Below are 25,958 nucleotides of genomic sequence, written 5' to 3'. Positions count from 1 at the left end.
ATTTTTTAGACAAATCACGTGTTGACACGTGTCCAATAACCTAGTATAACAGGTCATTAACTGTTGTTGATCGGTTTGGGCCCGATGAAAGAAAATGCCCCCAAAGTTGGGATTATTCAGGAATAATCGATATTTGAGATTAATGAAAGTAAATGACTCAAAGTTGGGATTAATAATAATAAATTTTTCTTATTTTATTACTATTTTTTTTTTTTTTTTTCAAATTTCTCTAATCTGGCAATAATCGGGCTACTATATATGGTACCAGATTGTAAGTTTGTAACTAAGAGTTCGTGATAGTGTGATACCCTAAAGCCCATGAAACCCAACAAGCCTAGATTTCTGAATGATAATGGAAAGGAAATGCAGGAAGAAAAGCATGTTCCTTTTTTTTTTGAATGGAAGAAAAGCATGTACTTAGTTATGGGTGGAGCTGCAGAAGCATGTAAAATAATCAAATGTTATCATGTAAAATGTTGTTAAATTACTATTAACATATATTTTCACTCCTTCAATTCGGATGAATTGCAACACTTTTCTTTTCACCTTTTCTAATTAATTGCAGCTCTTTCATATTTGGTAAAGGGTCAATGTTATTCTATATTTTCCTCACACTAACCTCACTTTCAATATTGTGATGATGTTTTTTTTCAACTTGCACCAACTAAATATAGCCCCACCAAACTATACTTTATAAGTTTATATTATAAAATTCATATTTTGGTCTTCATTCTATGCGTTATTTAAAACTATGTGTCAAACCTTTTGCAAGCCCTTCCCCTCAACAATGCTATTAACTCATCCAAGTTTCAATACGAATTTTTATTTTATTTTATATTCCGAGTTTATTGTTTCACATACGCACATTAGGAGTTTTTTTCACGTACCGGTTCAGAGGCTTTTTAGACCTTAAAACCTCTATTTTAGGGTTCGTTAGGTATTACTGTGGTTTTCTGTTTTTTGGTTTTTTGTTTTTTAAAAGTATGTCATATATGTCCCATAATGAATCAAAAATTATTTAAACTTATTAAAATCATGATAATTTTGAAAATTGACAGAAAAGTGGAAAAACTTTTTTCTTGTTTCCTGTTTTTGGTTTTCAAAAAAAAGGAAATTAAAAACCAAAAATAATGTCAAACAAGCCCTTAAGTAGTAGTTTTCAGTTGAAAACCAATAATTCAAGTGACGGTTTACAGGTCTAGAAATAGCTACTTCAAGTAACGGTTATGATGTAAATTTCTTATTATAATGGTCTAGAAACAGCCGTCTTCGTTTTTTTATTTATTTGTTATATTAAGAATTAAATTGATGATAGAAAATACTATTAAAAATAAAATAAAATTGAAGATTGAAAAACTTTAAATATGAATAATCTTTGACAAATATATGAAAAAAAATCCCATGTTTGACTTTGTTAAGTTTGTCTTGGTATTTTCTTAAGTAGTCTAGTACTAGTTTAAGTCCCGTGCCATGCACGGTTTTACTAAATTTTATTGTGAATTATATATGTACTAAAAAAAGAATTGCCAAGTATATTTCTAAAGGAAAAAAAATAGCTATAATTTTAATATATACTCATGTCAAAGATGTCAAGATTATTGATGCAAAACACTTAACAAATATTGAAATGAAATAAATTTATGGACTGTGAGGTTTTATACTACCCCGTATAAAAAATGAAAACGTTATACTAGTACCCAAATGATACATAATTACATACACACATACATAGATATACCCTTCGTCCCAATTTTGTTAACATACTTTGTTCGACACAATGTTTAATGTTTATGCAAAATTATTTGATTATATATTTATTTCGTGATAATTAATAATGTTTTTCCTTTTAATTTAGAGTTATTGAGTTGTTAGGGATTTTTACATAATATATGAGTAGTATATGTAAATTTTTATTAATATAATAAATTTTGTTTAATTAATTTTTTATAGGTTATTATTAACATTATTATGTTGAAGTAGGGAAGGAAAAATTGTATTCACCACAAATTATATTTTTTTTTAAATGATTAGTTAAGATTGTTCATATATTACATTAATGTCCTGTAAATTATTTAAACTTATTAAAATCATGATAATTTTGAAAACTGACAGAAAAGTGGAAAAACTTTTTTCTTGTTTCCTGTTTTTGGTTTTCAAAAAAAAGGAAATTAAAAACCAAAAATAATGTCAAACAAGCCCTTAAGTAGTAGTTTTCAGTTGAAAACCAATAATTCAAGTGACGGTTTACAGGTCTAGAAATAGCTACTTCAAGTAACGGTTATGATGTAAATTTCTTATTATAATGGTCTAGAAACAGCCGTCTTCGTTTTTTTATTTATTTGTTATATTAAGAATTAAATTGATGATAGAAAATACTATTAAAAATAAAATAAAATTGAAGATTGAAAAACTTTAAATATGAATAATCTTTGACAAATATATGAAAAAAAATCCCATGTTTGACTTTGTTAAGTTTGTCTTGGTATTTTCTTAAGTAGTCTAGTACTAGTTTAAGTCCCGTGCCATGCACGGTTTTACTAAATTTTATTGTGAATTATATATGTACTAAAAAAAGAATTGCCAAGTATATTTCTAAAGGAAAAAAAATAGCTATAATTTTAATATATACTCATGTCAAAGATGTCAAGATTATTGATGCAAAACACTTAACAAATATTGAAATGAAATAAATTTATGGACTGTGAGGTTTTATACTACCCCGTATAAAAAATGAAAACGTTATACTAGTACCCAAATGATACATAATTACATACACACATACATAGATATACCCTTCGTCCCAATTTTGTTAACATACTTTGTTCGACACAATGTTTAATGTTTATGCAAAATTATTTGATTATATATTTATTTCGTGATAATTAATAATGTTTTTCCTTTTAATTTAGAGTTATTGAGTTGTTAGGGATTTTTACATAATATATGAGTAGTATATGTAAATTTTTATTAATATAATAAATTTTGTTTAATTAATTTTTTATAGGTTATTATTAACATTATTATGTTGAAGTAGGGAAGGAAAAATTGTATTCACCACAAATTATATTTTTTTTTTAAATGATTAGTTAAGATTGTTCATATATTACATTAATGTCCTGTAAATTTCTTAGTTGAAATTATTTTTGCACAAAATTTTGACACACGGTATTATTAATAGGAAGAGTAGAAAAGTAAAGAATATACATTTATATATGTTAGCAAAATATTTTCTTCTCTAATTGAAATAGACTTCATTGGCAAAAGTAATAAAGTTGGAGAAAAAAAAAAAAAGAATGATTATATATAGTCATTAGCTAAAAATAATATTCTATTATATAGTACCTTAAATATGAAAAGAATATCTTATTGTTATTGAGGTTTGACCAAAAGAAAAATCAAAAAAAGAAAGACAAAAAAAAAGGCGGGAAAATATTTTATCCGGAGATGACACATGTCATTCCTAATTTGCCTTTAGTATATAGTTATAGATAGATAGATGGGCCAGATATTTAAAAGAATTCAACCTTGTGAATGTTGTAACTTCAAAGTTTTGAGGTAAATACCTCACCAATTACACTAATCCTTGGTTAAATAAATATTGCAAGTACTTTGTTTTTTTTTTTTTTTTTTGGTTTGAATAGAATTACTTTTCAATTTTATTGTAATTACTTTGCAATTTAACAAGAAGGAAATATACCCTTTAAGTCGTAAGGGAAATAAACCCACTTTGTCATTTTGTCTTCTTTCTTAGAGACTTACCCAAGTGAAAACTGAAAAAGGTGGGGTGTTGAAAAGTTCACAAAGTTCAACTATAGTAGAGAGAGTACTATTTAAGCACGCGCAATGAAATATAGAATTGTAGTGTGTTGGGCTGAAGCATCCCACTTGGAAAATGACATTTGTGGACGTTATTCGGACGAGGTGTCGAGGCACAAATTGTAGGGACTTATCTTTATATTGTTTTCTTTCTGTTCCATTATGTTTTTTACGTTTGGAATTATGCACTGTTATTAAGAAATTTTGTAAAGTAGAAGTATGTTGAAATATTTAATGATTGAAAGTACAATCTTATTGAAAAATACAATGTTAATATGTGGGGTGAAAAATTTAGAGGAGAGAGGAGAGAAAAAGTAATAATAAGTGTTGAAAAACTATTAAAATAATACAATATCACATGGAAAAGTGAGGACTTTTGAGTATTAAAATTGTAAAACAAGGATACTTTTGTCCAAAATTTATGACTAAAATAGAAAAGATACTAAATGTAAAGAATAAAAAGGAACACTCCAAGTGAAAACGTAAAAAACATTAAGGAACGGTACTTCGTACTACTAGTACTAGTATGAACATTCAATTATTCATTGAGCTGCACCGGTGATGCCAGGAAGCATCATTCCATCACAAAAAAGGGCAGAATCTGTACCTCCACCTATGGTCAAGGGCCTTGACTCGAGGCTTTAAGAAGATCTCAGCAAGCTCCAATGCAATATCGATGTAATATCAATGTAACGTTGCTTTACCCCAATTACACTTACACCTAGTGCTGTCAAATTTCAAACCGAAACCGTTTAACTGCCCGAAACCGACCGACCCAAATGAGAACCGAACCGATTAAAAACCGATTTTTTTGAAACCGAAAACCGACCCGAACTGTATTTTAGTAAACCCGAAACCGAATCGACCCGAATAATGTTAAACCGTATAAGAACCGAACCCGTTAACAAACCGAACCAAATATAAACCAAACTGAAAGAAAACCGAACCGAAAAAGAACCGAACCGTATCTAACCCGAAACCGGTTCCAACCCGAAACCATTTAAACTGGCAAAAAAACCGCTTACACCGAACCGTTAGCAAACTGCTACCCGTTTGCACCGAACCATTTAAAAACCAAACTGTTTGTAAACCGAACTGGTTATAAACCGAACCGTTTATGAACCAAACCGCTTTTAAATCGAACCGTTTACAAACTTTTTTATATAATTAAATGGATTTTTTTTTTTTGACGGGAATATAATTAAATGGATTAAATATTAGAAATCTTAGAATATTTTTTTTAAAATAGCAAGACAAATCCTTCATTAAGGATAATCAGTGTTTACAAACAAGAGCAAAACAAGCAGGCTCAGGCCCTGCCTCAAACTATTAGCAACACTACTGCCTCTAGTCATGGATATAAATTATTAAATAAGAAGCATATAATAACCTAATTGTAAACACAATAATACATTAATACACTAACTCTTATAATCTACTTCGTAATAAACTAGTAAGATCAGTATGACTAAACTTGAAACAGAACATAATATGTATTTATAAAATCAATGAGAATTTGTTTAGAATATGATGTCTAAATAGTAAATATGAAATGATTCGCGACTTTATATAAAACTTTTGAACACAAAAGGTTAGCAAGTACTATCAAATTTCAAACCAAAACCATTTAACTGCCCGAATCCAAACAACTCGATAAACAATTTATTTTTTGAAACCGAAAACCGACCCGAACCGTAATTTAGTAAACTTGAAATGGAACCGATATGAATAACGTTAAAGTGGTTAAACCATCGAAGAACCGAATCAGTTATAAACTGAACCGAAAAAGAACCGAACCAGTTAAAAACTGAATCGAAAAAGAACTGAACCAGTTATAAACTGAACCAAAAAAGAACCGAACTATTTCTAACCCGAAACCGTTTCCAACCCGAAACTGTTTGAACCGGGATAAAAACCGTTTACACCGCACCATTAACAAACCGCAACCCGTCTGCACCGAATCGTTTACTACCCGGACTGTTTACAACCCGAACCGAATTAAAACCGCTTAAGAATAAACCGAAACCGAATCGAACCGATAACTATTTAAATCGAACCAAAACTGACCCGTGAGACAATTAAACCGATTTCAAACCGATCCGATTGAAGACCGAACCGATTTCAAACCGAACTGAAACCAAACTGTCAAACCGTTTTGACAGTGCTACTTACACCGTTACACGTAGTATAACTTCTAAATTGGAGTGTTGAAAAGTCTACAAAGTATGGAAATAATAGTCTTGGGGTAAGTGGGAAACATCCCACTTGGAAAATGACGTTAATGAACTTTATTTGGACAAGGTATAAGGTAATAAACTACGGAGTATATACAATGAAGTACATTTTTTTTTTTTTGAGGGAATATACAATGAAGTACATGTCTTCATGTATTATCAGAGGTCATCCCAACTTATCTCTGTGAAAGGAAAAAAAAAAATGTTTATCATGGAAACATATCTTTCTTGTATTTTTTTATACGTAGTAATGTGTTATTATCATATACGAAGAAATGATGTAAAATATATAGCAGTATTTTTTTATTTTTTTAATCCTAATATTCTAAGGCTTTATTTTTATTTTTTTTGTTCTGTATATTATAAGGCTTTATGATGTACGTACTCTTTAATCTTTATCACAATGTTGTGATTATTATTTAATGTTTATGTCCTTCTATTTGTAATTAATGTAATTTTATGCAATAGTATGGCCGGGTATGCACTTTTGTTATAGTTTTCCTAAAAATAAACTTTTATGACTATGTTGTTATTCATAAGTAAACAAGAATATATTACAGTAATTGTTTCTGTCTGATCCCGACTCCTCCAGGAACTCGGACCTGAGATTCTGATACCCCTATCGGCAAGCTGAGAACCTACACAATGAGAAGAAGTTAGCTAACCCCGGGGTGATCCGGGGATAACCACTCCGATGATAAAGTCAGAAAGTGTTTGAGAAAAGAAGGTAAGTAAGAGAGAGAAAGTAGAGAGAGATGAGAGAGAGAGAGTAATTAATGCCCTCATTAATGAGGTCTTACCAACTATTTATAATAGTTTACCTTGACAGGTGGCTCTCATCCATACAGAGCCTTTTGTGCCAAGTGTTGAGCTTCTGTTGCCACGTGTTAAATTGCGGCAGGCCGACATGTCCTCTTTCTGTAACATATCAGCATCTTCTTGTGATCTGGTCATGTGCTTTCGCAAGATATCGGTCATGCCCAGATATCATCCTATACAGTAATATATTATCTCCGACCTTAAATAATCACATCAATAGTATCATATTTTTACTTGTTTAACAAGCAAAAAAAAAAACTTTTACTTCTCATTAGATTCGTTGTTTCTCTAAATTAACAATATAAATAAATGCGTTTTAACCCGTTTTCCTATACAGAGTAGTACTATACATGTTAATATGAGGGTATAACTTCATAATTGCGGGGGAGTGTTGAAAAGTCTACAACGTTGTACAATTATGGACATTATTGTGTCATGGGGAACATCCCATATAGGGATGGCAACGGGTCGGATTTGGAGCGGATTATGCTAAATCCGACTACAACCCGACAGGAAGTCGGAGGCTAAATCTGACTCCGACTCCGACATTCGATTTCGACTCCGACTCCAATATCCGACCTCCGACTCCGATCCGACCCAACTCCGAGTTTTTTTTTCGTTATTCAATTATACTTTGAGAAATTGGGCTATTTGGGCCTTACAACCCACACCCAATGCCACCATGACCCACACAAAAATCCACTATCTATTGGAGTCGGAGTCGGAGTCGGATAATCCGTCAGAGTCGGACATTTGTCGGAGGCGGATTTTTTGTAGGATCCGACTCTAACCCTCCTAAGACTCGGAGTCGAATTATTTTAACAGAGTCGAACTCGGATTATTTTTTTCTCGGATTCGGATCGGAGCGGAATATGGTCGGATCCGGACTGGATTGCCATTCTTAATCCCACATGGAAAATGATGGCATTCAGACATGATGGACGTTGTTTGGACATTTATTTATACTGAGTGGGTATGGACATTTTCTCACCAATTGAACAATTAGGAGTGTTCATCTAATCATACATCATACCCTGAGGGTAAAATAATTCCTTTCCTTCAAAAAAAAAAAAAAAATAAAAAAAAAATGGCTGAATCTATAGCTCCGCTTTTGGTTGAGGCTATGAAACCCATGATTGAGGTTATGGTGAGTCGGTTGAAGGGGGAGATCAAACTGATGAGGGGCTTCCGAAAAGAACTCAACGAGCTCCAGCGCAAGATCGATATAATCTCAAGCTATGTGCTCAACAAGACTGCTGCTAATAATAGTAGTAGAGACCCAGTAGAACTGTGGATGAGAAATGTCGTCAACATTCTATATGATGCGGAGAATATGTTGGATGTGGTGGCTTATGAGAAGCAGCATGATGTTGTCATGAAAAAAAGGTCACAAAGGAAACGGGTCTTTTGGCCTTTGAAACAGGTCTTATTTCGGCGTAAGATTGGCAAGTGGATTGGTAGGATCAATACCAACATTGATGAAGCCTTGAAAGAGGCTCAAACCATTGTCCAGCTCCAGGCTCTAGACCCAGCTGCAAGAAACTTTATCATAAATGAAGGCGCGGCTGCAGGTGATCGCCTGCAACAGCTTCGACAGAACGTAGATATGTCCAGGTTCGTTGGCAGAGATACTGATGTTGATTCTTTGGTAGACAAATTGTGCAACCCTTCCTTGGATACTGACTATGTCACCACCAATAACTGCCTTTCTGTTGTGGCTATCATCGGTTTTGGAGGTATCATTCTATTTTTGGATTTTATTTTGAAAATTTCATCGTACACCTGAGTATACCATGCCAAAAAAAAAAAAAAAAAAAAAAAAAAACAAAAACAAAAAAACAATGATTCTCTCCTTGAGTTAAGAGATTGATTTGTTATTTGTATTCCTTGATTTATGAAATTGATTTATTATTTACATATCACATTACTTTTTTTTTTTAATAGACATTCCATATTACTTTTGATAAACAAAATTTTACATTTTTTTGGGAAATTTTGCAATAAAGCACCTTTTATAACCAATTTTTTACAAGAAACCACTTTATAAATTTTATTTTTTTTTTGCAAAGACACACCTTAATCATTTTTTTTTTTTTTTTTTTGCAAAGGCACACCTTAATCATTTTTTTTATTTTTTTACAATGTCACACCTTTGGCCAGAAAAAAGGGTTTGACCCTTTATTCCGACGTTGACTCCACCATGTGTGAGTCATGTGCTCACTCAAAACCACCCTTTTTCATTTTTCCCCTTTTCCCCTCCATTTACACTCTCTCTCCTATGTTATTCTTTCTTCTTTGAATAAATCTCCATTGAAGGCAACGAGCTCCATTCTTTCCAGCGAAATTAAGCCAAGTGACAAAATTTGTTATTTAATTCCCACAAATGATTAATCAAGCTTAGGGCCTGTTCAAATTTACTGAACTGAACTAATTGGAGCTGAACTGAACTGAACTGGTTGGAGCTGAACTAAACTGAACTGAGCTGAAATGAATATTTTATGAGAGAGAGAAATGCTGAACTGAACTGATTGGAGCTGAACTGAACTGAACTGAAATTAAGTAAATGTGAACAGACCCTTACCCCACGAATTGCCCCTTAATTCCTACTCTTTCTCTTCCTTAATCTTTTGAAGCAAAACCTTGAATGGGTAACCAGAAAACTGATTCTTTCCCCAAAAAATCAATCTGGTGAAGCTGTGAGGTTGTGCAATTGAATTGGAATTTGCAAATAAGGGGAGAATTCTTGCTCATATTTTTTTGTCAATTCTTGTTCATATTTTAAGGTTATTGGTTTTTTATATATATATTTATTATGCGTGGATGTCGGGTGTTTTTGTTGTTGGTGTTGAGGTTTATGGCGATGGTGTTGTTGAGGTTGTCGGTTGTTTTTGTTGATGGAGGTAGTTTGACTAGTGGTTGTTTATGAGGTAGCTAAGGTTGAAGACGGTGGTTTAAGAGGTTGGGATAGCGTCGATGTGAGTTTTTGGTGGTTATGGTAGGGTGGGTAAGAGGTGAATGTCAAGATCTAGTGGTGGTGGGGTGGGTAAGGCGGTTTCGGTGGCTAGGGTGGGTGGGCGTTGGGCAACTTGGCGGATGGCTTTATTGGAGAATGGTTTTAAGAGGTCACGTGCCTCACACGTGATCGGGTCTACGCCGGAAAAAAAGGGTCAAACCCTCTTTTTCGGCCAAAGGTGTGGTGTTGCAAAAAAAAAAAATTGATTAAGGCGTGTCTTTGCAAAATAAATTTTATAAGGTGGTTTAAAAAATTGGTTATAAAAGGTGGTTTATTGCAAAATTTCCTTTTTTTTATTAAGAGAGAGAAATTGAGTTTACAGAGACGGAAATGATAAATTTTAAATTTTGAAGTGATTTAATATTATTACGGAGTTGATTTTATTGTTTCGACGAATCATTTAATTGAAAGTTGTAATTGACAAATTCGTTGTTGAAAGAAAAGATATTTTTGGTTTTTTTTTTCTTTTTTTTCCTTTTTTTTTAATCTATTTTTCTATTTTGGTGTTATTTTCTAAGATTGAAGATGATGTTCTTTTATCATTTTATAATTGCAATGATAAAAGAACATTAATCAGGTTGAAGTATGTTTTGTTGAGTCTAAACTATATGTTCTGTAAATTACAAATAATGTTCTTTAAGGTTTATAAATTAATCATGTTCTTTGGGTATATAATACAAATTATGTTCTTCTTACTTATATAATATTTCCTCCGTTTCTATTTACTTGACTTATAGTATTGAGCACAATATTTAAGGAAAGGAGAGAGAAATAGTAGTTTTGTGGCCCTTGTTGCACATGACTTACCTAATTACTCTCAAAAGTTGCCTCCATGTGCACTTTTTGAGGGTAATTTAGAGAATTTATCCACCAAAACCTTACCACATATAGTATGAGTCAAGTAATACGACATTTCTATTTTAGAAATGTTAGTCAAGTAAATAAAAATGGAGGAAGTATGTTCTTATATTTTGAATTTTGAATTTTTGAAATTTAAGAATGAAATTTTGAATTATATTTGTGTGAAAATAATTTTAGATATAGAAATTTTTCATATCTGAATATTTTGAAATGATTTGACATTAAATTATTGGTAAAACTCAATTAATAAATATCTTTTACCTTTTTAAAAGTTGTTTCTCATAAAATAATGTGTTCTTTATATTTAAGTGATATGTTTTTTTTATAAATTCATGATGTTATTTATAATTATATACTATGTTCTTTCCGCTTTAATCTAAGTGTATCATGCGCATGCTACACCCGGGTGTACAAACCACCAATTGTTTAGTTAATGCAACGCTCTTTAAATGTTTTTTTTTGGCTTAACTAAATGGAAACATTAATTACCCCACTCACACTCAATATGAGTATTTATCTTCTCACAAATCTCATACTTTTTAAACAACTAGGGATTCCAACGCGTGCGATGCACGCAGTATGACTAGCTCTTTGAGAAAAATCATTACCGATCACCTTTATACCCTATGCCTGTTTGCATAATTTTTATTAAAACTATTTGTATATAGGTGATAAATGTGTCGAAAGTTATGTAGTTGTGAAATGTCCAAAACTTTAGTTGAGCTACTTTAAAGAAAATATTAAAACAAAAAGAAATGGAGATAGTAATAGATGATTTTAAATATTGAAATAAACATAACTTTTTAAATCAATTTAGGGAATTCAAGAGACAATTTTAAGGTATTTGAAATCAAATGGGAGCAAATATGTAAATGAACATTTTTAGGGATATAATATCCATGCAATTCATAAGAGTTTTGTTAAACTTTTTATAAGGTAGTGAAAAACAATTAAGATGAGCTTAAGACATCTCATTTTTAAAACAATTTGATTGGGTAAGCACTGTAACATAGTAATTACTTTTGGATAATTAGCAACTTAACATGTTTATAGTAGGCATTTAAAGTATCCGGTACCTATGTACGACACAGGCATTGGAAAAACAAGCCTAGCTAAAAACATTTTTGAAGACAAGCGAGTGACGGATACATTTGGCCAAAGAATTTGGATTGTTGTATCAGAAGATTTTAACATTGTGAAGATGTTATTGAAAATACTGGAGTACGTTGACATGAACGGTAAAGAGAATGCCAGCTGGAGCGGCGAAGTAGCAGTAAGAAAACTCAAGGAAAAGCTAGAAGGACAGAGATACTTACTAGTGCTTGACGATGTTTGGAATACCCATCAAGGTCTTTGGAATGCAATGAAAAGTTCACTGGAAAGTATTGGCGGTTCTAAGGAAAGCATGATACTGGTTACAACTAGAGATAAAGTTGTTGCACAGACAATGCACGCGTCTTCATCTTATGAATTAACAGAGCTCTCAGAAGATGATAGTTGGTCTTTGTTTAAACAAGTTGCCTTTGCAAATAAGTCTCTGGAGAACATATCTATGTTGAAGACCTCTGGTGAAAAGATTGTTCGGAAATGTAAGGGAAATCCCCTGGCAATAAAGACCATTGGAGGAATATTGCAAACTAAGCAACATTCATTCGAGTGGGAGAATATTGAACGAAGTGAATTATGGGATTTACCACAGGATGATGAGACTGGAATATTACCATCGTTGAAGCTCAGCTACAATCATCTGCCATCTCCGTTTTTGAAAAAGTGCTTTTCCTTTTGTGCTGTGCTTCCAAAGGACCTTAGAGTACCAAAACAATGGCTGAGATGTAATTGGATGGCTCTTGGGCTAATCCAACAATTTGATAGTAGAGAATTGATGGATGATTGAGCAGCTAAGGTGTTTGCAAGAACTTCCACTTCTGTGGGTAAGAGATGGAGGATTCCAGATCTCTGAATTGGGATATTTGCCTGACGTGAGTGGCTTATTAGAAATCTACGGCCTTGAAGTAATCAAGAGCAAACAAGATGCTGAAACTGCACGTATATCAGAGAAATCAAGACTTGAGAAATTGTGGCTATCCTGGAATAGTGAAGATGACTGGGTAAAGCATGAGGAGGTGTTAGATGGGTTGAAGCCAAACTGCAATCTTAGACTTCTGAAAATTAAAGGGTATGGTGGAGAGAAATTTCCGTCTTTGATTACGAGAATGGATGCAGTCTACAGCCTGATAAAGATAATCAAGCTTATCAATTGTAAGAGGTGCCAAAAATTGCCAACATTGGGGAACCTGCCTTCTCTTGAAAGGCTTGAGATCGAGAATATGGATAGGTTGGAGCACATAGGTGCGGAGTTCTATTGTAATGTTGATGAGGTATTAACTGAGGATACAAGTAGTAGTTCCAACTTTGGGGTCGTATATTTTCCAAGCCTGAAAGTACTTCGACTATCTGGGCTTTTTAGTTTAAGAGAATGGGGTGAACCGTGCTCTGGGGTGAGGTCATCAAGGACTTTCTTTCCTTCCCTGGAAGAATTAGTTATGGAAGACTGCCCTGAATTGACGACAACTCCAACTAACTTCCCCTCTCTTACAAAGCTAACTGTTACAAACAACACTTCTGGTCTCCCGGTGTTCCACATACTTGATAATGAAAGCAGTCTCACTTGTCTGAAGAATCTTCAAATCGAAGATGCTGTTGTATGGTTGGACAAAGCGAGATGCGGATATTAGTCTTCCAGAACAACTTCAACACTTTAAGACGCTGCAAGTACTGCAAATTGTTAAATTTGAGAATCTGGAAAGTCTTCCGGATTGGATCGGAAACCTTTCATCTCTCAAGAAATTGGGCCTTCATAAGTGCAAGAGGTTGAAGGAACTAGCGGCAGCGGATGCCATGAAGCGACTCACCAAATTAAGGTACTTGAAAATTGAAAAATGCCCCCTGCTGAAGCAAGCCATCGAGATCGATTGGACAGAGCGTCACAAGATTTACCACATTCAAGTTGACACCGAATGAATTTGGAAATCCTTGCATTTTATGAATTATTTTTCATGTAAAATATCAGATCCTGTATTTGTAACATTTAATTGCTTCTTTCTATCAAGTGTTGAAAATTTATCATTCGACAAATCATACCTATCTTTTAAATTTCTTATTTTCTTCAAGGTTGAAGATGATATTCATTTGATTATATAATGTTTGAATACAAAATAGAACAATTTCTTTTAATTATAAATGGATGATTTAAGAAAGAATGATTGAAAAGGTGCAAGTAGTGTAGGGTATAACAAAATGAGTTTGCCAAAAATATATTAATATAAAAGTGAGTCAAATTTTCTATAATATACTTAAGTAGAAAGTGAATTAAACTTTTAACGGACGCAATACATATGCAACCTTCATTCCCTATTGTTTTGTTGAAACCTCATTATTGTAGCTCACATGCAAATTGTTCTACAACGGAGAAATAGGAGAAAATAGCACCTTATATGCTAGAGAATAGACCAAACTCTCTTCCTCCTTATTTGGGTTGCTCGGGTTCATTTCGTACTCTCTTATTTAACATGTCTTTTACACTTTTTCAAGTTTTATTTGCGTTAAGCATTTTTGAAAAGGTTTAGAAGGCAGAGTTGCTAGGTTGCCTTTTAAGAGAAACGGAGTATCAAAGACTTGAAATCAATTACTGAAAACAAAGCACAGGAAAGAATACACAATAACTGACAGAGGCTGCATGATAACAGAAGTTGTTTACCTTGCTGACGGTGTCATTGTTTGATACCACTACTTCTCAAACAGCAGCAGCTAGAACCAGGATATTTCTAGGTAGTGAAGTTGTTTGTGTCATGAGATGGCTCGTCACATAAGCTATTTAGTGATCAAGAAACACTCCACACCTACACCCACGTATCACAAGACTTGCTGTATTTTGTGCCCTTGGGCCCTTTCCTGCATCAATCTTGAAAGAAATAAAGGAAGAAGTTTCTTTGATCATTATCAAATTTGCTATTTCAATGCTACATGACTTTCTTTCTTTTACCAGAATTCATACTACATGACATATGCATAAAAAAATGGCATACCTTTTTTAACCTGGCAAAAAGGGCAAGAGCATAAACACTTCTTTGCTGTGAAGCTCTGAGTTAGCTTTACAATTTCATATTCTTCGTAGTGTAGTATATGGGAACTCAAGGATGCATCACTGAAACAAAATAGAGGTAAATAAAAGTTGTTAAAAAGGGAAAAATAGAAATAAAGGAAAATTAAAAGATAATAAATGCTCGTCAATTTGAACCAGCTTAAGACTTCAAGTTGATTATGCTGTGAGCTCCTTAGTTTCCATGACATGCCATCTCATCAGACATTCTTGTTACTGATGCCTCTGGAAATTAAAAGCTGCGAAGCAACTTTGTGGGGAATCACAATAACATTGCTTAATGAATCTCACGCAACAGATCTGACAACTTAAGAACTGTATGCATTGAAGACATCATTAACAGATACCTCTTACTCTAAAAGCAGCAACAATAATCCTACCACAATGATTATTAGAATCAGGAAGTGACTTAATAATGCAGTCATTTATGCTATGTATTACTGTATTGAGCATTCTTCAGCTACAACACTTTGAAAGAGTTGTTATCTTCAAATGCGATGAGATGGATCGGGTCAGTTGGCCACAGTTTTGTGCACCAAAATATCACAAGCTTTCCTGCATCTTCAAAGAAACAGAAGCATTAGGTTTTTTTATTGTTCTATCACATTTCCTCTTTTAATGGCAATTGGCTTTCTTTGTTGTCAAAAACAAAAGGTAATTGGCTTTCTTTGAACGAAACTAATGTACATCAAATTAGCCTGAAAATTAGAAACTAATGTACATGACATTAGCCTGACAATATGGCATACCTTTTCTAAACCTGATATATAAGAGCATGAGTATAAACATTTTCTCTGCTGTGAAACTTAATATGCGATTTATGTTAGAGTTCAAGCTTCATCAGTGACATACAGAAACTCTGGGATGCATCACTGAATGATATACAGCAAATTAGGGTAAAAGTAAAAACTAAAAATAAATAAAGATGCTTGCAGACATTCAGTATAGTTCGAGTTAATGAATCAGTTATCTTCCATGTCAAAAGATTTCAACAGATATTTTCATTATTCATGCATCAGGCCTCTGGAAATGAAAGCTTAAGCTAAGAAGCAATCTTAGAGTAAATCATAATAACATTTCGTTGCAATCTCACATGAATAACTTCTAAATGACTGCATTCCTGTGCCAACTGGAAACATGAGAATTCCTTTGTGTTTCACAAATGGACAGAGTGATAACATAGAAGTAACAGAGAACGTATAATGGAACTGTAGAATGGCATCTCAACGAGTATAAAATGGTATAAATAAATTCCCTGAGATGTTTAACATGACATTATTGGAAACACTATGTATACTCCTAATGTAAATTTCTGCTTACAAAAAAGAATGGAAAACTATGATGAGGTATGTGCTTGAACATTTGCTAGAAGCCTGGTGATTTTGGCCAGGGTTTCCTTGGCAGATAGGGTACCAGGATGATTTTCACCAGAGATAGATGTCCGAATAAAAATGGCCTTCCTAATAAGATCATCTGCAATGTCAAACTGCCCTCCTCTCAGCATAAGCTTGGCCCTCGTCTCTAATACAGTGGCTCTCGCTAATGCCATTTCCTGCCATAGGGAGGGATTTAACTGCGCATTAGTGTGGACCGGCTTCCAACAAAGGGACCTGTCCAGCCATTTATCAACTGGAGTCACAAATGCCTGATCAGCCGTTTCAAGTGCATTCGTGCACAAACGAAGGAGCTCAAGAGCTGCATTGCACCGTGAGAATGTAATAAATGCTCTGATAGCAAGCGGTAAAACCACTTTTTTTACAAGGACGAGCAAATCAGGGATCTTGAGTTCCACAACTATAGGATCATTTCCAAACCCAAATATCAAAAAACATGCCGCCCATAAATGTTCAGGATGATGAACAACAGATGCCCGGCCAATAACAGCTTGCACCATTGCGTGAGCAACACCAGTAACCCCTCTTCTACGGGCATAAAGCTTGACAATTTCACTTAAATAAATATATTCCTGCTTGGTACTACTCCTTGCAATATTGAACCTCAACAACATAGAGGCAGCTTCTGCTTCAGATCTCTTGGTGTAGGAAGTAAACCCACAAGGTAGGGAATGCAAGATTTTTTTCCATAACCTAGTTCCTTTGTGCTTTTCTGGTATTTTGTGAGCGGCTGCAGCGAGCAAAGATACGGGAACCGGAGCTGGTGCAAACCACCCACTTGCCTGAACCATCCTTGTTGCCAAACTTCTAGGTCCATCTGCATGGTCGAATATTGAGAAGCAAACCTCAAACAATTGCAGAAGGAAGGTATTTTTCCTCAGTGTATTACCTTCCTTACCATTCCATGAGAAGTCCCTCAAAGGCATCCTGTTGATAGTATCCAAAAGCCTAGTGGGGTTAATAGGAAGCTCAGAGAGAATTGCTCCAACAACAGCAAGGCCTAAGGTTATCCTTCCAAGTTTCTCCTCAATGACCCGAAGAGCATCAATTTCAGTGAGTGGATAATCTGTCGTACTTCCCTGCATCAAAGAAAGAGCCTCCACCCCGGACAAGTAGGAGAGTTTCATAGGCTCAAGGTTCATTACACGAGGAAGGCGTGTGGATATAAGGAAATGGGTTTCACCACCAAACCTAGGAAGAAGATCCATTATGAGCCGGTGGTCCCACCAATCTTTCTCATTCTCCAAATTGTCAATAATCACCAAGTACGGCAAATTTCTCATCAGTTCTCTGCGTACTCTGAACATAGCAGCCTCTTCTTGCTCTTCAAAGCTTCTTATTCTACTCTTTTCAGCACAAGTTTCAATTCCTACATCAACTTCTATAAAGGGCCAGAGGTTTAGATAGTTTTGCCTAATATACCTACTTTCCCCTCCTATCCACAAGACCATCTTATATCTTTGATGGTACTTGTATGCAAACTCAAGAAGGAGCTCTGTCTTGCCTATTCCAGATTCCCCTGCCACAACTGCTATACCTTTTCCATATACTATTTTCATAGATCTTTTTCGTCTAGCATATTTTTTGCCAATCTTTGGTTTTGGTATATTAGGAGGCTGCTGTTGAGGGAAACTAGCACTTTGCATCTCAATCTCTTTCTCTGATTCTTTCCACGTAACAGGATCTTTACCTTTTTTCTTACTACCTTCTCTCTGCCTCTCCATTGAATTACTCCTACTCCAACTAATTGTCACATTTCTCCTCTTGGGCTTAGTCTTGATCTCAAAATAATCTCTTTCTGAATCTCCAGTAACATCTCCGAAAAGCATAAACTCTAGCTCGGATAACTCCTTTTTCCTACCAGTGAAGTTCTCATTTCGAGGAAATGGGAACTCTTCTTTCTCTACCTTCTCCTTCCATCGGCTCAATCTCTCTACCACACTTCTCCTTCCCAACCTCAGTGCTAGCAATGTAACAGCCCTCAATATGCATTCTCTCCAATTACCATCATGTGCCTCCAATTTCCACTCATCAATGCGAGAAAGACTATATATTGCTTCTTTCCATTCCTTCTCCAGCCCACCATATAAATTCCATAATTCACCCCCAGCTTTCTCCCAGAGTTCTCCCCTTCTCTCAATAATATCCCTAACAAGGCAGTCACTAGGAGCAACGTCAAAGAAAACTGGAACAAGGTTCTTCTTACTAGAGAAAAATCTCAGCTCCTCAATAGTATACGGATTTTTAAATGACTTCTTTGTTATGATCACCACTCCAAAGCTGCAAACATCCATTGCTCGCTCAACAATTCTCTGCTTCCTTGGGTTCCTACACCGAGCCCTATCACAAGCAAAGCAACTGACCCCTTGAACTTCCAGCTCAGCACGTAACCAATTAACAAATCTCAAAAGTGGAGGTTTTCTTCCATACAAGCCTATATAAATATCACAGTTTTTTACTCGGCTGGCAGACAGAGAATCTGCATTTGAAGAGTAGGGCACTCCAAAATGTCTCACCACTTTCTTACGCCTCCCTCGAGGTCTTGAGTATTCAATCCATCGACCTTGGCTATGAGTGGAGGCCGTTTCATTGGATATTCCAATTGAGGAAGAAACACGCTCAAGCAACTGCAGATCATCTGCCAATTCTGAACCTGGAATGTCCAGTTGGGGAAGACTAACATTCATCTCTGGCTCAGGGCCTGGATTTGCTTTACTCGAACTGTTGACATCTTCAAGGTTTACGTCAGTGCGATTAGACTCTGAAAACAGAGACTTTGGCGAACTTGGTGAAAAGAATGGTGATGGATTTGCTGAGTAAAATACAGAAGATGCAGATGAAAGCCTTCTTGATGTAGTTCCTGCTAAAGACTCCAATTTAGAGGACTCTTCTCGGAGATCCATACTCATCAACTATTTCCCTCTCGGAAGATTTCCTGTGCCATATATGTACAAGTAAACCGATTTCCTGACATTTGAAACAAGAACTCGAGTCTCAGACAATTCCCAAATTCAACACTATGGGAAAAAAAACTCAAGTCCAAGTAAAATGTGAACAGATGAAACCCTCAACCTTTTCAAAGACTAAGACTTTTGGTCATATTTCACAAACTACTTTGCAAACACAAATGAGAAAAATTTTTAATTGGTTACATATAAGGGAGTATGAACTAAGTGGGGCACCATTATGAAATGATATCATCACCTAATACTTAACTATGTCCCCAAGTGGATTAGCATATATTGGCACCTTTTGAGTTTTGACTACATTTTAACATTAATTTATATGCATTTCATTTTTCATACCCGAATAATTCAGCTTATGATAAGACTAAGTCACATATACTGAAATATAACACAACCCCATTATTAAAAAAAAAATAAAAATAATAATAATAAGGTGCATATTTTTCACTAATACTGGTAACTAAGACACAGCAGATCCAAAAAAAAATTATAGAACTGAAAAATAAATTAACAATTAAGAGTACAATTACAGATATAGACTAGAAATAAACCAATATCAACATTACAAAATTCAAATATCAGATCTGAGAAAAAACTTACTGTGTTCAAAACCCGAAACATTGCCTCAAAGATTTGGCATTTTCTTGCTCATTGCAGCCAAATTTAGCAGCTAAAAACCCAGAAACTTCAATCACAACTTCAGTGTATAAGTAGCACTATCAACTAAAATGAAGCAACCCTGAAAAATTAAAAAAAAAATGGGCATTTAATCAAATCATAATAACAATCTGTAAAATTAGCAAAACCCCGTGAATCTATGAAGAGTTATGAGAAAATTGATTGATGGGGTTCCTATTTAGTAATGATTAAGGAAATTAGAAGACGGATAAACAAAAAAGACAGATTTGAAAGAGACCCATTTGCAATAAAACGGCAAATACCATAGTATAAGAATGAAAATAATGAAATGTGTATATATAATAAAGTTTTGAAAATTATAAATTTGATAGAGATGGGGTTGATTCATTGATTAAAAATGACTTACCCTTTTTGCCAAAATGTTCAGAGGTTTTACAACTTCAAAGTTGAAACCTTTATTTTAAAATTTTTTTTTTCCTAAATTCTTCTCTCAAGAAATAGCTTTCCCTCTTTCTCTCTCTAAAAGGACCAAAAAGTTTTACTCACTTATTTTAAATTTTATTTTATTTTGCAAATTAAATTTTTGGTTTTTCATTTTTGTTGTTATTTTGTTGGTCTGAAAGAATTGAAAATTGGTTGACAGGACGAGACACAAACCGTTTAAGCAGGGTATGGGGCCAATTGCCGATCTGACTCGAGATATATAGCTGCAAAGGTATTTTTGGCAGAGTATTAAAAACATTGATTAAATTTTATTTTTTTAAATCTTTAAGTGTTTTATTTTAAGTAGTACTCAAATGTTTAGGTAGTTTGTGATGTGTTAATCGAGTTTGTTACACTGTAATGTACTAGTGTTAATGTGTTATGAAATGTTAATCATGACATATGAGTAATTTTTGTACAAAGTTTGAGATGGATCATTACTTCATTAGTCACAATCAATCTAAATTTTAATCAATTAAGTGGGTCGGCTACATAAACCACAAGAAATTGGAGTATTACGAAAACTTATCCACAAAAATCCTCCTCCTCCCCTCCTTACAATCAAATACTCCCTCCATTTTTTTTTAATTGCATCAGTTTGACCGGTACATTTGCCGAGACGCAACTTTGACCATTAATATCTTTAGCTGTCTATTCCTCAAAATTATACTCGTAATAAAATTATATTATTATAATAAAATTATATTTTGAAACTAGACATTAAGACTAAGTTGGAGAATTATACTCCCTTCGTCCCTTATACAAAGCCTCTTTCTAGCATTTATTACTCAAATAATAAAGAGAAAGAGGCTTTTAATTTAGGGACGGAGGGAGTAATAAAATTATATTTTAAAACTAGACATTAGGACTAATATATATATATATATATATATATATATATATATATATATATATATATATATATATATATATATATATATATATATATATATATATATATATATTATTTAATAAAGATAAAAAAATTAAGTCAATCATGGTAAGTAAATAGTGCATAAATCAAAGTGATGTATTAAAAAAAACGGAGGGAGTATCTCATTTTCATGAAATCCATTTGCTTCGTATACTTCTTAACTATTTCTAACCAAGTCATTTCTTGTCTCCCTCTACCTCGTTTAAGCTCTCCATGATCCCACCATTCTACTCTTTGTACTGCTGCACCTTAAGGTCTTTGTCATACATGCTCGAATCAACGCATGCGATTTTCCCTTAGTTTGCTTGCAATGCCTACAACATCCACTTACTTGCAAATAACTTTGTTATGATTCGATATCTTAGCGTTTTCCCACACATCAATCATAAAATAACATGTGCCTTTTCATAACCTCCAATTTTTTAATATGTTTCTTCATAAAAACTCAGACCAACATCTGTACCATAACAAAGCTAGTCTTATAGAATTTCCTCTTAAACTGTAAAAAAATTCTTCGTTCACATAACACTCCCGTGGCCACTCTCCATTTAAGATTTTAAGCCACTCCAACTTAATTAATCTTGAAGGTCACGTCTTGATCAATAATATCACCATTTTTATGGATGATCGACGACCTACCTAAGATTTTTAAAACACTCACTCATGGTCAAATCCTTTCCATCCAAACTCACTACACCAACGCTTGTCCCTCTTTGTGTACCAAAGTGACATACCAAATGTTTAGTCTTACTCCAACTTAGCTTAAACCCTCTAGATTTCAACCTTTGCCTTCATTGCTCCAATTTGTATTAACTTCATCTTTAATTTAGTCTTATCCGCCAAAATGGTATCATCAGCAAACAATATACACCATTGGACCTCTTCTTGAATTGTCATGGTTACTTCATTTGATCTAGAACCGTTGAAACAAGAAAAGGGCTAGACCCTTGATGCAATCCAACCGTAATAGAAAAATCTTTTGTCAACCCACCATATGTCCTCACATTTGTTGACACATCCCAATACATATTCTTAGTCAGGTCCACGTACCTTTGTGGAATACTTTTTTAAAAACATTGTCCATTATAGTACCTCTCTTGGCACGTTGTTATTAGGGATGACGATCCCTAACCCGACCTAAACCCGGCCTGAAATTACTGAGAGAAACCCAACCCCGACTTGTTGACCCGAATTGCCATCCCTAATTGTTGTAGAATTTATCTAAATCAATTAAACCATACAGAGGTCCTTCTTTTTTACCCTATAATACTCCACATTTCTTATCATTAGTGCTTGTCAGAAATGACAAATTTATTATAAAAATATAGGTGATATATCATACACAAAGTATGTGATTATGTATATGATATTAATGGAAAATTTCTATGTTTGATATATAAGTATTTTGTGTGACTATAATTGTAAAATAAAATGGTCACCCTTCTTTTACTTTCTTATTAGAAATTGGCACTAAAAGTCTAAATCAGTATTAATCATCATCTTATCATCATAACCACATTATGAACCATGTTATTAGTAGATAATCTGGTATGAAAATATGAGTGCAAGTAAAGGAAGGCCTGTTAAAATATGGTAAAGTTTGGTGGGTCTGCCTAAATTTAAAAATGGCAGTAAGATCTCAAAACGTACAGCTGCTTTGCGGTTTCCAGTTTCTTGCTTTCACATTTTTAGTCCCTCTGTCTATGAAGCTGCCTACCTCTCATCCAGTGGAGAGTGGGGACTAGTACTCTCTTGTACAAAATTTATTTAAAGTTGATCTAGTGCAAATATTATGGTATGTATGATCTACACTTGTACGTATGAGTTTGACTTAGCCAACAAAAAGGATAAATTATACTTGTATACAACTTGGAACTAGTTTTTGGCCCCGTTTAATGCATAAATTGCTAGTAGTATAACACATAAATTCTTTGTCTAGTAGTGATAAAAATTGTCATCTTACAATTATAAGGTTGTGGGATTAATCTCCTATACCCATAGACCACTAGAGGCAATTTGAAGGTGAGATTTCTGGATTCCCTTACTTGTTAACTCGAAACAGGATGATTTGTGAGATCAAAAGTTCTAATTCGAAAGCGCATCTTCTCTTTAGGGGTATAAGCATGGATGTATCTTACCTTTTCAATAGAAATATAACAACTTAGGTAAGAAATAACATACCTAAAGTGTACAATGTACATACAATGTTGATCATTGATGCATTATCCATTCATTAATTATGAAAATGATTGTGCGTAATTAAGTGGTTGGACTTACATGTATCATTAGAGGAAATTTGCTTACCTTTTTTTTGATGGTCAATTATAAGAATAAGTGCATTCGTGCTATTGTGCTAAGTAATCAAAATGTTTGCATTATTGCTAGCAAAAGAGTCCCTTGCATGCTAAAAATCAAACATATATGCTTTATTATCAAGCATAATAATGCCAACTAGCTAGTCTTATCATAAATTGATGTACTCGTATACTTTTGTACTTTATATTACATGTTATATATATTGACAAAATTAATTGCTAGTGTATCTTTATAAACACAAAAATTAATAATAATAAATCAATTGGGAATTCATCAACTCACATATGATACACCCGTCTAAAATCATTGATGGTATGGGATTGCATCACACATTCCATAATTATATATGTACGAGTACATACCAATATACGAATGAAGTATGCAAATACACTGTTTGGTATTGACTTAATATGACACTTGGATTTGATATTTTATCCCCAAGTATCAAACAACGGTCCAAAATCTAGTTTTGTTGGTGCCTCCTCGCACATGCATGCATGTGAAATCTATGCCACTACAATATACATCGAATGCTAGCTAGTCTTTTTTTTTTCGCTTCTTCCCACACCTCTTAATTATAAGCGTGCCCTTATTTTGAACCTTAATAGGCCCATTTCTATCACATTAGTATCATGACTATCATGTTGTTACACTTTATACATAATACTATTATGAATGTCAGCTAATTTAATTGATAGTCTCTTTTCATGATTTTATATATATATATATATATATATATATATATATATATATATATATATATATATATATATATTGTACTCTGTATTTCTCTTTTTTTTTTTTTTTTTTTGAAAAAAATATATTATATTTCTATTTGATTTTAGCTAATTAAATATTTTCATTGCTAAATCTCCTTTATATTTCATACTTTTAATTGAAAATGAGTACTTTAATTTAAGTAACGTACTTATGTACTTTAACCTATTTGATGTACATTACCAATAATAGTTAGTATTTGAGCTTACCAAACACCATCAATATATATATGCAAACAATTGACTCTGATCTGTATATTATCAAAAACAATTCAATCGATGCAAATAATTGATGAAAATGGCTAACTATACTTGTCCGCAATACTCCTATCATCCCTTAAAATTTGTTTATTTATGAAAATGAAGTTAAAGAGCAATCATTTAACATACATTGAACAAAATACCCCATTATATAAAGTTTGTCAATCCAATAATAGAACATATAAGTTGTTGAATGTTTTCAAGAGAACGGTCAAAGGAAACAAAACATAATTAGTGGTATACTAGTATCTAATAACATTATTATAAATCTATTATTATAATCAATTAGTGCATACTCTTTGATCTTTTTTCTATTAGGAATAAAAGAAAGTCATAAGCTATTTCACGAGGTTGTATAAAGGCTATGAAAGTAACAGCTTGCAAAAATTTATCAACAACCCCTGCAAATTACAAAAAAGAAGCCCTGAAAACATGTAGGCATGTTAGAACGAATATGGCGTATGCATATTTTATACGATGATTGCTCACCCTTTATTTTCAAACAAAACATGGTTTTCTTGTATGTATTGTGTTTGGTGGTTGTTATGTACACATTTTCTCCCTCAATTTATATCATAATGTTTTGCTAAAATAGGGCTAATATGAAGTGATTAATGGGATAAACACATTCATAATGAAATTATTATCAACTTTCAAGGAAGTCTTAACCCATATGGCCCTTTGTCGATCTTTTTAAGATCCTAGAAGCATTATTTTTATATGTGAATAGATGACAAATATTAAACACGAGATCTAATTACAAGTTATAGGCTTCACTCTCGACATACATTAATCACCAATAAAAGAGTACAAAACCTGTGTAACTGGTTGCAAATAAAGTTGCAAGAGTAGTACACTATTAGGGTTGTTTGCGGTGCGGTTTGGATCATAAACCGCACAAAACCGCAAAAGTGCGGTTTGTAATTTTTTCAAACCGCTCCAAACCGCACTTTTAAAAAAAACGCACCGCAAAATGCGGTTTGGTGCGGTGCGGTTTGCGGGTTTAACCGTATTTTATTAAAATTGTAATTATTCTTTTTAAAACAAAACTTTTATTTTATTTTATAATTATTAGTTTATAATTCAAATATTAAACTCTTTTTATTAACCTTTAATTAACTAATAGTTAAAGATTAGCTCATATATTTTAGTTCTTTTATGTAATTTTATTGAAAATATAGTATAAAAATCGCAAATCGCATTAAAGTGCGGTTTGCGGTGCGGCTTGGTCTCAATATTTTTGGAAACCGCATCAAACCGCGGTTTGATCATTTTTAAACACCGCAC

The 25,958-nt window shown here is 33.5% G+C and overlaps 3 protein-coding genes across 3 annotated transcripts; 2 read left to right on the top strand and 1 right to left on the bottom strand.

Moving 5' to 3' along the window:
• Window positions 1-7,857: 7,857 nt before the first annotated feature.
• LOC145567729 (putative disease resistance protein RGA1) lies at window positions 7,858-12,637 on the top strand. Its single transcript, XM_081627090.1, has 2 exons — window positions 7,858-8,605; window positions 11,835-12,637. The coding sequence occupies exons 1-2, from the start codon at window positions 7,957-7,959 to the stop codon at window positions 12,635-12,637; spliced, it is 1,452 nt and encodes a 483-aa protein (XP_081483216.1). The 5' UTR covers window positions 7,858-7,956.
• Window positions 12,638-12,681: 44 nt separating this feature from the next.
• On the top strand, window positions 12,682-15,486 carry LOC145566828 (putative disease resistance RPP13-like protein 1). Its single transcript, XM_081626122.1, has 4 exons — window positions 12,682-12,722; window positions 12,839-13,450; window positions 13,551-13,664; window positions 15,363-15,486. Exons 1-4 carry the CDS (start codon window positions 12,682-12,684, stop codon window positions 15,484-15,486), a joined length of 891 nt encoding a protein of 296 aa, XP_081482248.1.
• A 654-nt stretch (window positions 15,487-16,140) lies between these two features.
• On the bottom strand, window positions 16,141-20,409 carry LOC145569146 (uncharacterized). The gene is made up of 3 exons (XM_081628510.1): window positions 20,308-20,409; window positions 19,863-20,001; window positions 16,141-19,263 (listed from the first exon to the last, which is right to left on the bottom strand). Exon 3 carries the CDS (start codon window positions 19,203-19,205, stop codon window positions 16,239-16,241), a length of 2,967 nt encoding a protein of 988 aa, XP_081484636.1. The 5' UTR covers window positions 19,206-19,263; window positions 19,863-20,001; window positions 20,308-20,409; the 3' UTR covers window positions 16,141-16,238.
• Between the last annotated feature and the right edge of the window lie 5,549 nt (window positions 20,410-25,958).

This window comes from Chenopodium album, chromosome 11, assembly GCF_948465745.1.
Source record: "Chenopodium album chromosome 11, dcCheAlbu1.1, whole genome shotgun sequence".
Taxonomy (NCBI): Eukaryota; Viridiplantae; Streptophyta; class Magnoliopsida; order Caryophyllales; family Amaranthaceae; genus Chenopodium; species Chenopodium album.
This window is presented reverse-complemented; position numbering and strand designations above follow the sequence as displayed.

Bases quoted from the DNA above. Each gene is read 5' to 3' on its own strand.
- LOC145569146 (XM_081628510.1), bottom strand. From the start codon at position 19,205: ATGAGTATGGATCTCCGAGAAGAGTCCTCTAAATTGGAGTCTTTAGCA.
- LOC145566828 (XM_081626122.1), top strand. From the start codon at position 12,682: ATGGAGGATTCCAGATCTCTGAATTGGGATATTTGCCTGAC. The intron at 13,451-13,550 runs GTTGGACAAAGC...GAATCTGGAAAG, and splicing joins ATCGAAGATGCTGTTGTATG to TCTTCCGGATTGGATCGGAA. The intron at 13,665-15,362 runs GTACTTGAAAAT...AGCATTCTTCAG, and splicing joins AAGCGACTCACCAAATTAAG to CTACAACACTTTGAAAGAGT.
- LOC145567729 (XM_081627090.1), top strand. From the start codon at position 7,957: ATGGCTGAATCTATAGCTCCGCTTTTGGTTGAGGCTATGAAACCCATG. The intron at 8,606-11,834 runs GTATCATTCTAT...TGTACGACACAG, and splicing joins GGCTATCATCGGTTTTGGAG to GCATTGGAAAAACAAGCCTA.